The 14,050-nt window shown below is 35.2% G+C and overlaps 1 protein-coding gene across 4 annotated transcripts in view; it reads right to left on the bottom strand.

Annotated features, from left to right (window-relative positions):
• Positions 1–2,812: 2,812 nt before the first annotated feature.
• The window catches only part of POLK (DNA polymerase kappa), a 67,078-nt gene continuing 55,840 nt past the window's right edge, over positions 2,813–14,050 (bottom strand). For 3 of the 4 annotated variants that reach the window (XM_045197914.3, XM_024563584.4, XM_053912522.1), the window contains 6 exons: positions 12,364–12,396; positions 8,838–8,934; positions 6,076–6,247; positions 3,734–4,681; positions 3,097–3,139; positions 2,813–2,916 (listed from right to left, as the gene is read on the bottom strand). In XM_045197914.3, the coding sequence (XP_045053849.2) occupies positions 2,832–2,916; positions 3,097–3,139; positions 3,734–4,681; positions 6,076–6,247; positions 8,838–8,934; positions 12,364–12,396 (1,378 nt within the window). In that variant the 3' untranslated portion in view covers positions 2,813–2,831. The remainder of the gene's footprint in view (positions 2,917–3,096; positions 3,140–3,733; positions 4,682–6,075; positions 6,248–8,837; positions 8,935–12,363; positions 12,397–14,050) is intronic. The other variant, XM_045197915.3, reaches the window with a different exon arrangement.

A 14,050-nucleotide genomic window follows, 5' to 3' on the forward strand; every position in this document is an offset into this window, starting at 1 on the left:
TCTCGGCTCTTACAGGGCTGCCATGAACATTCTTATACCTGCTGCCTAGGAGACATGGTCACTAGTTTCCACAAGACATGTATTTGTTAGGGTTCTGGCAGAAGAAAAGTGTAATGTAAGATGAGTTTAAGAAAGGGACCATCTACACAGGTGCGGGCAGGGTATGGGGAAATCATAAAGGAGAGTGCAGCACCCCAGGGCTATTAAGAGCAAGCCTCTGTTGCCACTCCTAGCTGAAGAGGTAAGGGAAGGAAAGGATTATCAGAATGTGGAGAGACAGCAGAGAATGCAGTGTGACTGTGGCCACCTACAAGAAGTCGTGACCTTTGATCAAGGGACTTAACATAAAGGTACATGAAGGCATAAATGCTCAACGTCATCGTCCTTCCTCCCCAAATCTTCTGCGGTGCACCCCCACCCGTTGCCATGGCACCTTGCTGAACATAAGGCGGATGTACTGAAGGGAGAAGAATGATCTGGAGGGCAAACAGGAAATCACCAGCAAGGTGTATATTTAGGAGGCTAGTTGCTGCGTTATTGAGTGTACACACCTTCACACTTACTAAAAAAGGGCAAAGTGTTTTCCAAAGTGATTGTTTTCAAAGTAAGAGTTCACATCGCTCCACCCCTTCACCAGAACTTAATTATCAATGGACCTTTTCATTTTTGCAAATCCGGTAGGGATGTAATGATACCTCTTTGAGTTCCCGCTTTTCATTTTCCTGTTCCTAAAATGGCTGAGAATGTTTGCATGTTTCTTGGCCATTTAGATTTCTTTTTATGTCAAGTACAATTTGAGGTCTTGTATCCAAATTTCTATCGGCTGTCTTTTTCTTACTGATTAACTGAAGTCATTTACATATTCTGGATTATACACTCTGTTTTTTTCCCAGTTATTGTGTTACAAATATAGTCTCCCAGGTGCTTCATTATATTCTGACCCTACACGTAGATAAGATTATATGTGTTTATTTTTTGTAGCTTTCCTGCATTTTCTAAAAATGCCCCAAAGGAAAATTATAATAAAAAGAAAAAAAGTGAATTGGATATTAGATAAAACAGGTAAGAAAAAGATGTGAAAAGAATTGTGGGCAAAGAAAACAATAGTAAAAGCAATGAGGAAGGAAAAGAGTGGAAAGAACGGAAACCATTTCTATTGGCTAGAAGATCAACTAAATATTTTAAATTTTATTTTGAATTATTATTAAATATGTCTAAATGAAGGGAGTATAAGGGGACTAAATGATAATGGAAAAAATACAAAAAGATTAAATAAAAAATAAATATGTCTAAATGATAACATTCAATTAAATAACTCATCTACATAAAATAATTTAGTATTTAATGTTGAACACAATAAAAATTAACTTGAGGCAAGACAGAAAACATTTATGGTACCACCTACTTTTCAATACATTAAATCAGTGTTTCGCAGAACTCAATTTTTTACAGATTCTGCCTAAGTAAATCACACAATCACAATCAAGAGCCACAGCACAACGCTGTTTTCACCTTTGTTTACAACAACAGGCACGCGATTGACATGCTAATACACAGTACGCCTTATTTTAAACAATCTAGAAATTTAAAGTCAAGTAACCACTTTGACCAAAGGCTCTGCGAGACCCTAATTGAAGCTATTCCTAAAATATGATTTCCTTGCAAATTTAAATGAGGTGAATTTAGATGAAGAGTAGGTATACAAATATTAAGTCATTGTTATAACCTGCTACTAAGGTTGTATGTCAACTAAAAAGAAAAGTAGGATAAAAGAAAATAAAAATCTAAGAGAATAAAAGATTTGGTTCTTTAAAGCAGCCACAAAATGGCTACCATCTTCATGTTTCAGTTAAATAATTGTTTCTGGTAAAAACTATTACTGATAGCACAAAATTATCTGGAGCAACTACTTAAGCTAACTACTTACTGTGAGGCTGTCTTCTCTCATAAATATTAATAAAAACATGACAGAAATATAACTAAGATACATGAGCTACTGTAATACACATTCATCTTTTGAATTGTGCATTTTTCTCTACAAGGTTTTATAAAAATAAAGTGAGTGTACAATTTATTCTTTATAGATTTGCAAAGAGTACAAGCATAACTGCCAAGAAATTAAATATTGTCATTTAAAAGTCCTAAATAAGAAAACAATTACCTTATATCTTAGACTAAATTTTTTTAAAAAGTGGACCAAGTGCTTGTTCATAAAAAGAAAGTTTAAATTAAAAAATCAAATGAATAATCATATTTAAGCAAAACTCTTTTAACACAGAAAATAATACTGTGATATTATTATCCTGAAAGGAACAGAACCTCTCATGATAGCTCTGCTAAGCTTTTTTCATAGAATGTATGATAAATATTAATCAGGAATGCTCATGAGGTATCTGAAAGTAGCTAGAATACAAATATACAAAGTTGTAGAAGATACTAAGATCACTTATGATAGACCAGTGCCAACAAAATGGTTAAGTACTGAAAAGCTTTTATGCTAAAAAAGGTTTCTGTCAACATCAGAGCCCTTATAACTACATGGTTTTACATTCACTATAAAACATAATAAAGAAAGAAATCACTTATTGATCCCATTCTTAATTTCTCATTTTAAAAGTATCTCTAACAGGAAGTGCAATTCTTTTGGTACCAAAAAAGTATACAGAAGTAAATTAGTATATATTCCAAATTCATGTCAGGGAAATATCATTGGGGAGGGATTACTACATTGGCCTTTCACTAAATGAATCTGTAAACTTAAAATGAAGAAGACCTTCAGTGATTATAAAAAACAAGTTCCAGCTAAAAACTAATGATAAAAAGTTCAATGTTCATTTAAAAAATATATCAAGGGTATGTCTGGGATTGTTTGGTTTTATTTTCTTTGATGCTGAGTACTTTGTCGTCAATCCTGATCTGAAATTTAAAAAAAACAAAAAACAATTAAAATGCAGGAAGAGATTTTCAAAAATAATTTTGCAAATAATTGATTTTTAAAAATTTTACTTGATATAAAAGGAAATTTTAACATCTAAAAATTCAGCCTCAAAATATAAGGTTTTTAGGTAGCTTTACTCAAGCTCAAATTAGCCGTACCTCTTCGTTTTTGTTACAGCCTTCTGTACTCTGCCTGAGTTACCTTTAGAGGGAAGAGAAATGAAGAAATTCCATAATGAATAATAAGAAATAAATAAAAGATTGTAGAAAAAGTTAAAGTTAATTTTAAAAAGTTAAAGCTGATATGAAGATAATAAGTTCCTTAATACTACCTACTTCATATTTATACATACCCGAAACTAACTTTACAGCATAATTTATTTATAGTTATATTAGTATTACACTTCATTTTATTTTTGAAACTTGGCCAGAATCATAGCTACCAAAAAACAAGTTAAAGAGGCTTTCTGGCTATGTAATTATCATTAATTTACCACTGTGCCTTGACAAATGTTCTCTGAAGTCTTTTTTTATTTGTCTTTTTTGATTACATCACTCAGCTCCCTCAACCTTTGAGTTCATTCTGTGCTAAATCAAGCCCAAACCAAAGTTTTCCCAAAATTTAACATCTATTGGCTTCACTTAACTCTAACTTATGGTAAGGTCACTAACATTGACCTAAATGGCAGCATACATAAACAGTCCCTTTAAGAGTGGCTGTTTCAGACCTAATAATGATGTCAATTTTAATAAAATATTCCTAGAAAATCAAGTTGTTAAATGACTGCAAACTCACCAGTACTTTTGGTGCTTTCTTTGGGTTGGTTTACTGGATTAACTTTATCCTTTTTAAGTTCCTGGATTATGCCTGTATTTAAGCAAATATCCACATGCACATTGAACTGGGTAAGATCTGAAGTTTTTTGCTCTAGGTTACAAACCGGACAAGTTAGAGCCTGGTCTGTTATCTCTTCATATAAACAAGGCTGGGGGGGTTCTTGCCTTCTCAGTGACCCGGCATCTTCGCTTTCCAATGCAACAGTACAGGAAGAATTCTGATGACAGTGTTCAATATTAAACGATGTGCTTGGAAGGCTAGAACATTCCTCTTTGCTAAGCTTATTACTTAAAGCATCTACACTTTCTGCTTCAGATGGATTACCTATAGTCTCTACCAACTCGGCACAATCTTCTGAATTGATTTCTGTATTCTTTCGATGGGTTTCATAATGCTGCTTCTCACAGAGGGAAAAAGAATGGTGAATGTTTTCTTTCTTGTGAACTTTCGTAGAGGAAGCATGTGAACATGAGAACATTTCCCTCATCGAAGGCCCATGAAGACACGCATCTACATGTTTATGAAAGGCTTCCAGGCTGATGCTTCCCTGCTCCCGAAAGCAAACAGGACAGGTAAATACCTGATTGTTATCCGAAGTCTCTGATGTTTCTAAATTCTCACTCATCCTCTTTAAAACTTGGAATGATTGTGATGTCTGCACATCTTGTCTATTCACAGTTTCACACTTAAATGTGTCTTGGTGGCTCCATTTCTTTTCTGATCGTTTTTTATCAAAAAAACTCTTCTTATGAGACATTTCTACAGGTTTTAAAAACTGATCTTTGTCATTTTTCTCCACACACCCAGTGCCTGACAGGGCTTGGTCTCCAGACTGTAAGAAACCAACAATACTCCTTTGTTGGTGTTTCTTATCTTCTTCATTAAGAAAACTAGATAGCCGCACACCTAAATGAAACCAACCACAATTAATCAGTTTCAAATTCAACAGAGACAATTCACTCATAATTCATAAGAACATTTTGCAAATACTGTTGTGACACATTTAAAAGGGACTGTTTAGAAAAAAATAATTAGCAACACTGTATATTTTCTGAATTAAAGGATGTTTTTCTCCAAAGCTGGTATTTTGAGCTGAAATTTATACTTTTTAAAATAAAACTGGGTATCACTAATTAGTAAGTACCTACTGGATTTAGCATATTATATAGGTCTTTCAATTAAGCTCTTGACATATGATGCTATTTAATAAATACTAAATAACTAGTTGGAGTCAACTACATGGATACTTTAGCTCCTTTCTTTCAATAGGTTTTATTTTTTGGAGCAATTTTAGGTTTGACGGCAAATTGAGCAATAAGTACAGAGCTCCCAGATATCCCCTGCCCCACACTTACAGAGAGCCTCCTCCACTACTGACATCCCCCACCACAGTGGTACGTCTGTGACAACCAACGAACCTATGCTGACACAACATTATCATTCAAAGTCCATAGTGTACATTAGGATTCACTCTAGGTGTTAAGAGTCACTTTGCGTGTTACACATTCTAACCTTTTGACAAATGGATAATGACATGTATCTCTCATTATAGCATCATACAGAATAGTTTCACTGCCCTAAAATCCTCTGTGCTCTGCCTATTCACTTCTCCCTTCTTGAAAACCCTTGATAACTACTGATGTTTTCAGTGCCTCCATAATCTTTTCCAGAATGTTATAATACAGTACGTAGGCTTTTCAGATTGGCTTTTTTCAGTTAATAATATACACTTAAGGTTCTTCTATGTCTTTTCATGGCTTGACAGCTCATTTCTTTTATGGCTAAATATATTCTACTCTCTGGATATACCACAGTTTCCACTGACCTACTGCTGAAGGACACGTTGGTTGCTTCCAAGTTTTACAAGTTTTAGTAATAATGAATAAAGCTGCTATTAACATATACCCTTTAGTTCTTTTTAGTTAACATATTCTACTCAGTTGATCTCAGTGTGTGCTGTCTTTCATATCTGAAAGTGCTTCCTCATATGCCAAAGGAGTATTACAAAATATATTCAGTATGCTTTCTAAAATCTGAAAAGTTTAAAATTTTGAAACAAACCTAGCCCCAAGGATTTCAGCAAGTATTGATAGTGAGGAAAAGAACAACGCTAATTGGTTCTTACTGGAATTAAACTAATAATCACACGCACCAAGTTCTAAGAACTAAGGAATATGGCAGCAGTGTAAGTAGAAATTCCTAAAGTTTTAAGAAGTAAAATGGAGATGTGAATATATCCAAATTGATTCTTTGGGAAAGTATAGTACATTTAAGGAAAAGCCAGAAAAGAAAAGTCATACCCATAAGTCTTAACCTCAAGGGACGTGGAAAATCAGCATCAATTTCTGTTCTTAGCAATTCTTTAGCAATAGCAAATATTTCTTCTGCAGTAGACACAACAGATGAAACTGTAGATGCACGAGTTTTTACTTCAAAATTCACATTCTTCAGCTTAATGGTAACAGTTCTACCCTATAATTAACAGAATACATTATTAAACATAGCTTTCTAACTCCTAGAAAAAAGTTATTTTACAGGTTAAAAAACTCATGAAGCTCACTTATGTACATATAATATGGAAGTATAATCAATTATTTCTAAAACATAGTAATAAAACTGTCAAAGTATAACTAGAATCCAAAAGAAATCAAAAATCCCATTTTAGCCAATAATTACTACTCCCCTCCCCAAATGAATTTTTATAAAATATCTTTATGTAAGGGGAAAAGTTAACTAATCATTTTTTTCCAAAAAACTCTTTTAGAGGTGAATTAAGTACCTAAAAAAAGGAAAGAAAAAAAATCTTTCTAAAGGAGCCCATTGAAAAAGTCTGATGGATAGCTTATACTTATTGTGTGGCAGCTATATGACAGATAGTATGTTAAACAATTTGTATGTAAGAACTCTCTGTATAGTTACTGTTTAATGGATATAAAATTTCAGTTTGGGATAATGAAAAAGTTCTGGGGACTGACAGCATTGATGGTTACACAGTATGAATGTACTTAATGCCACTGAAATATATACTTAAAAGTGGTTAAAACAGTAAATTTTATGTTCCATATATTTTACTACCTTCTGGAGGTAGTAAGAGTGGATTAAACTCACTGACTCACTTCCAAAGACTAGAGTATGAAAAGGGAAAAATAGTAACTTCACAATGGAGAAGCCTAGCAGACATTACCCTAACCAAGTGACGGAGGCTAAAATCACCTATGCTATCACGTGGGTGGCATACGCAGTAGCTACCCCTTACCTGTGGGGGTTTGTTCCAACACCCCAGTGGGTGCCTAAAACTGTGGATAGTACCAAACCCTATCTATATGTACTATGTTTTTTCCTATCATATATACTTATGATAAAGTCTAATTTATAAATTAGGCACATAAGAGATTAACAACATAACTAATAATAAAATAGGACAATTATAACAATATTACTGTAATAAAAGTTATATAAATGTGGTCTCTCTCTGATCATTGATCTGATAAGCAAGACCACCATTAAATGACTAATGGGCAGGCAGCATATACAGCGTGGATACACTGGGTACAGGGATGACTCACATCCTGGGCAGACTGGAGCAGGACAGCATAAGATTTCATTATGCTACTAGGAATGATGTACAATTTAAACTTATGATTTATTTAATTTCCAGAATTTTCCATTTAATATCTTCAGACCGTGGGTAACGGGAACTAAGGAAAGTAAAACCTTGGTAAGGGGAGACAACTGTACCTCCTAGGATGTGATGAGCAGGACACTTCGCCTCTGTGGCATTCTTTCTAAAACTCATGCTGTGGTCTGATCTAAAAAAACCACAGACCAACCCAAACCGGGAGATATCTGGCCAGTATTCCTCAAGGCTATCACGGGCATGATAAAGAGGGAAACACTGGGAAACTGTCACAGACTAGAGGAGATTGGGGAGGATGTGACAGCTAAACACACTGTGGTTCCCTAGACTGAGTCCTGGAACAGAAAGAGAACATTAATGGAGAACAGATGAAATCCACATAAAGTCTGGAGTTGGGGAAATAGCTGTGTACTAATGTCAGTTTCTTAGTTTGGACAAATACATTCTGGCAGTATAAGATGTCAATAATGAGGAAAACTGGGTATACTGGAACTCTCTATAGTATCTTGGCAATTTTTCTGTAAATCTAAAATGATTCTAAAATCAAAAGTTTATTTAAACATTTAAAAAAACAACTCTTTATAATCGAGGTATGACAGAAAAGGATTATAAGAAAAATACTCATCAATTATCCCATTCATTGTAATAATGTTTTAATGCTTTAAAATGTTTTATTGAATTTATTGGAGTGACATTGGTGAATAAAATTACATGGCTTCAGGTGTACAATTCTATAATACATTATCTGTACATCGTACTGTGTGTATGCCACCAAAGTCAAGTTTCCTTCCATTGCCATTTACCCCCCTTTACCCTCTTCTACGTCCCCCAATCCTCTTTCTCTCTGATAATCACCATTACACTTTGTAATTACTCTAAATAACTCTGGTTTGAGAGTGTTAGAAAAACACTAAATGTGGATTGCTCCGCGTGAAGAATATCAAATACAGAGTTCAAAGCCTTCCAGATGTTGTTCTCAATGTGTTAAAAAACCTGCATTAGAGCCTTGAAACAAAATGCTTACTGCGGAAAGTCACTGTCTACATGAGAAAAACACTACTGGACGATTGGAAGTCGTTTATAATATGTAAATACAGGTCTAGGAAAACGCTTCCCCCTTTGCTTTGTTCTCTAATACCAATGTAACTCTGGTTTCGAACTTATTCCAGTGTACTCCCAGGGCAGTATAAACTCCTCTGGAGTTACACGGGAACCACTCTACCCTGCCACTTGCGTCTTCACTGAATGACATCATCATAGGCCTCAAATAAGGGTCAAAATTAAATTTCTTTGCTGGTGATGAGGATACTCGTATCTGACATTTCCCACTTTGTATTCAAATGCAAAATCTAATTCTTGCATTAAAGTGTATTTTATCATTAGAAAAGTTTAAAACCAAAAGAACACCACATTAAAATAAAGTACCTTAAGTCCTTCTTTCTGCAGATCTTGAGCAAGTTCACTGCAAAGTTCCTGGCACAAGCTGTACTGTTCTTCTGCTTTACTCATCTCACTGAATGTCCTGGAAAGACAAGAATGATTTTGGTGCACAAAGTAAAAATGTAATTCAGGATAGTTTAGGAATGATATAGTATGTTTAAATGGCTTAGCATTAGTTATATTTTCTGTAGTACAGAATAAAGGTTTCAGATGAATTAAGGTATAATTAAGTAAAAACCATTTAAGATCTACTTAATAATTAAAGATCATTTAGATAGTTAAGCTGATCAGCAAAGGTATACTTTTATACTTTTTGCTCTTTCTATAATATTTTTTAAAAAGATGTTTAAAGCTACCAACAGATAATACTAATGCCCTTAGAAACTTAAAACACATTAAGGTATATATGCATATAGACTCTGCTATAGAGGATTATCTTAAGAAAGTACAGACAAGAACATCATTCCAATTATTGCACAGGTATTTTCTGAAAGAGAATTATCTTCAAGTAGTTTCAAGGGGCTGTTTAACGGCACCTAGGTATAGTTATCTAGTAACTGAAAATGGAGGGCTGATTAAATGTACAAATTTTGAGTTCATCTGCACAAGAGTGTTAAAGGAAGTTGAAAGGTCAATTAACCTAAAAGAAAGGGAAACTACAGAGAAATCAGAGTAATAAGTAATAAATTGTGCCAATGACCAGTCAGACCTCCCCTTCTAACTAGTCAGCTACCCTGTTCTCCCCCCAGTGCAGAACCAATGTTGCCCCAATGTTGCCAGCTTTCTATTCTTATGAATTCCTCCAGAAATATTTTATACACATATAAATAAACAAGCAAATATTTCCCCTCATTTTTATATAAACCATAGAATATTAGACACATTGTTTAGTGCTTTGCTTTTCTCAGTTCGTCCTGATCAGAGTTCCCTATGAGTAAATAATTTTCTCATTTTTCATGGCAGCATAATATTCTAGTTTAAAGATGTAAGGTCTTTTAACCAGTCCTCTATTCGTGGGTGTTTAAGTTACAATATTTTCAATCTTTTGCTACAGTAAAAAATGCAATGAGTAACTTTGTATACATGTGAAATGACATGCAATTACAACTATGGAATGAATTCCTAGAAAAAGAACTGTGGGATTGAAGTACATATGTATCTGTAATTTTAATAGATACTGCCAAATTGTTTGTCCCCTGTGGTAGGCATAATAATGGTCCCCAAAGATGTCCAAATTCTAATCCTCTGAACTGAGTACATCACAAAAGGAACTTTGCAGATGTGCTGAAGTCAAGTCAGGGAGATCATCCTCAATTGTCCAGGTGGGTTAATGGAATCCCAAGGTTCCTTATTAGAGGGAGGAGGTTCAGAGTAAGAGAAAGAGAAGATCCTACATTTGAAGACAGAGGTGGGTCCATGAGCCAAAGAATGCAGGCAGCCTCTAGAAGCTTTTGACAGAGAGATGGATTCTCTCCTGGAGCCTCTAGAAGGAATGCAGCCCTGCCAATACCTTAATGTTAGCACTTCTGACCTTCAGAACTATCTGAATAAGAGAATAAATCTGTGTTGTTTTAAACCACTAAGTTTGTTGTAGCACCAATAAGAAGCTAGTACACCCCCTCCTAGAGTTGATAGCTTTTTCACCCCCATAGTCTTGCCAGTAGATTGTGTTCGAATCTTTGCCAACCTCATCAGTGAAAAATACTATCTCAGAGAATTTTCAATCTGTATTTCTTATAAAGGAGATTGGGAATATTTTCACATGTTTTAAGAATGATTTATACTTCTCTTTCTATTAATCAGATTTTTGTTAATTTTTTTCTATTGATTTGCCAGCCCTCTCTTAACACGTTTATGGTTAATATTTTTGCATACTATATAGTATTCTCAGTAACAGACAAAATGGAAGGAAAAATTCATTAAATAGGAGAATACTATCTCACTCTTAGATGCTTTTTACCCTTTTTCCTTTGATTGCTTTTATGTAAATCACAGCCTTACGGCAACTTTGATCAGTCATTTATTGAGTACACCATCTTGTCAGTGTCATTCAGCTTTTCTGAACACAACCATATATAGTACATCCATGGTTTTGAATGTCTCAGGGGAACTTCGGTGCTTGGAGAGAACTGAGGGACTGCACGAACAATGAGATATTTTCCAAAACAGTAAGGTTTCCATCAAGATTCCATTTGATACGAAGGAGAACTTCCCCAGTCTGGCAAAGGAAATAGACTTCCAGGAAGTCCAGGAAGCTCAGAGAGTCCCAAAGAAGCTGGACCCAAGGAGGAACACACCAAGGCACATCATAATTACATTACCCAAGATGAAACAGAAGGAGAGAATCTTAGAAGCAGCAAGAGAAAAGGAGACAGTTACCTACAAAGGACTTCCCATAAGACTGTCAGCTGATTTCTCCAAAGAGACCTTACAGGCAAGAAGGGGCTGGCAAGAAGTATTCCAAGTCATGAAAGGCAAGGACCTACATCCAAGATTACTGTATCCAGCAAAGCTATCATTTAGAATGGAAGGGAAGATAAAGTGCTTCTCAGATAAGGTCAAGTTCAAGGAGTTCATCATCACCAAGCCCTTATTATATGAAATGTTAAAGGGATTTATCTAAGAAAAAGAAGAACAAAAATATGAACAGTAAAAATGACAGCAAACTCACAGTTATTAATGACCACACCTAAAACAAAAACAAGAGCAAACTAGGCAAACAACTAGAACAGGAACAGAACCATAGAGATGGAGATCACATGGAGGGTTGTCAATAGGGGAGTGGGAGGAGGAGGGAGGAAAGGTACAGAGAATAAGTAGCATAGATGATAGGTGGAAAATAGACAGGGGGAGGGTAAGAATAGTGTAGGAAATGTAGAAGCCAAAGAACTTATAAGTATGACCCATGGACATGAACTATAGGGGGGGAATGTGGGAGGGAGGGGGTGGGCAGGATGGAGTGGAGTGGGGGGGGTAATGGGACAACTGTAATAGCATAATCAATAAATATATTTAAAAAAAAAGAAATCAATAAAAAAAGATTCCATTTGACTTCTAAATAAGACTGTAAACCAATGAAAAGAGATCACCTCTAAGCTCTCTTACATCAGTATCTATTTATTTGATGACTCAGCTCGTTCACCAGTATTTGAAGAGATTTAGAAAGAATTTCCATGGCTACTTCTTAAATCTCCCAAATAACTTCTTGATGTAATTTTTTAAATAAAGGATAGAAATTAAGATTTGGAATTCTAAAATGCTTAGTTTTCACTGAATAGGATCAAACCAACATTTAAAAAAATAAGTGCAGCTAATTTTTTTTCCATTGAGAGCATAACAAGTGAAGATAATAAAGCATTGTATTGAGATATTTACTTCAGGAATGTGACATGCTGAGAACTGTTCTGTGGTTTGAAAATAGATATTTTAATTTCAGGGATACTTTCCTAAAAATTAAAAATTAGTTTAAAATAGCATGAATTATGAACAATTAATAATATCAAAATATTACCTCTCAACGCTCATGCTTTTCCTTTCTCCATCCCTTGAAATGAAGGAAAAAAAGGTTTTATTTGCTTTCTCAAAGACTGAGTTCCTTTTAGTTGACCAAGAGGATTTAATACATCAATTACCCTTTAGAGATCTCAGTGTTTTTGACTCAAATTGATACATCATGAAAAACAGTGAGTTTTTAAAATTTAAGAGTAAATCGCCCAGAGAAGGTAGACATGTCACGGATCAAGTCTATAGCTATCAGAGAGAACAAATTTGGAAACAGGCTGGTATCACCCGGGCCAGGTAGCTTGTTGGTTAGAGTGTTGTCCTGACAGGCCCAGGTCGTTGGTCTGACTCCTGGTTGGGGCACATCCAAGAAGCAACCAGTGAACACATAAATAAGTGGAACAACACATCGATGCTTCTCTTTCTCTCTCTCTCTCCCCCCCTCTCTAAAGACCAATAAATAAATTTTAAAAATGTAGAAGAAAATAGGTTGATATTATAAATTGCTTCTATTAAAAGCCTGAATATCAAAACCACAACTTACAAAAACCAATAGCAAGTGGTAATGTACTGGCTTGCAGTTATAGGACATAATTAAATTTTAAATAATTTAATATCAATTATCTGGTTTTTGGCTGAGTACATTAACTTCTCTCTCCTATAGCCTATTCATTATTCATTTATACCACTCTATAGAACCTCAGTCAGAATTCGGCACACAGCAGCAGGATGAACACTGGAAATCTGAAGCATCTAGTTTGGTTGGATGCCACCAGCTCTGACAGGAGGAGCTGACACCAAAAGGCTGAATTGCCAGTTAGGTTGTTCATTTCCAAAGATGTAATGAATCTGTTATGAATGAAGCACTGTTCTAGGCCTTGGGGATACAGTAATGTAGAAAACAGACCAAGTGCCTGCCCTTAAGGAACTTGTATCTTAATGGAGAGAGACAAATAAACAAATAAAAAGTAAATATGGAATATGTTAGAAGGGGAAAAGTACTAGATTTAAAAATAGAGCAGAGCAGGGGACTTAGAGAATGTGGACAGAGAAAAGGTACATTTGTTATTTTATATTATTATAATAATAATATAATCTGGGGTTATATGATTATAACCCCAACTGGACTCAACTGATTGAGAAGCATGGAGAGCTAAGAAAAGCAATACCACAAGCCTTACAATCTCTGTAAGATTTAGCAGGTTTAATTGATTAATAAAACTTATTTTACATGCCCCCTCAGTAATCTTTTGTTCTCCTTTAGTTTGAGCATAAGGATATAAAGGAGCTATTTTGAGGGCAGGCTGACAGGATGATGACAAAACTGTAAAAATAGTGCTGTGTTAATTCCCATTCTTTTTTTTATTTCCTTCTTTCGCCCACTCCCAAAAGTGTGCCCTTCTAGCTCCAGGATGCTTCTTTTTAAGACCTAGATAAAACAGAGTGGCAAGGAAGAAAACACAGGGCCTCTCCTCCGGCCGCTCACCTGCTAGATCTCTGTGTGGCCGGCCCCTGCCGGACTCTGCCTCTGGAGGATTGCAGCCAACCCTAGCTCTTCCCCGGCCCCCTAGTTATTTTTTAGGCCCTCACTGCCTCACTTTCTTCATTCATTTATTTGCTTACTTTCTATCTCTCACACTAGTCTGTAAACTCCAGGAAGGCAGGACTTTGTCTTGTTTACTGCTATTATCCCCAGC

The sequence above is a fragment of the Desmodus rotundus genome, chromosome 1 (genome assembly GCF_022682495.2).
Source record: "Desmodus rotundus isolate HL8 chromosome 1, HLdesRot8A.1, whole genome shotgun sequence".
Lineage (NCBI taxonomy): Eukaryota > Metazoa > Chordata > Mammalia > Chiroptera > Phyllostomidae > Desmodus > Desmodus rotundus.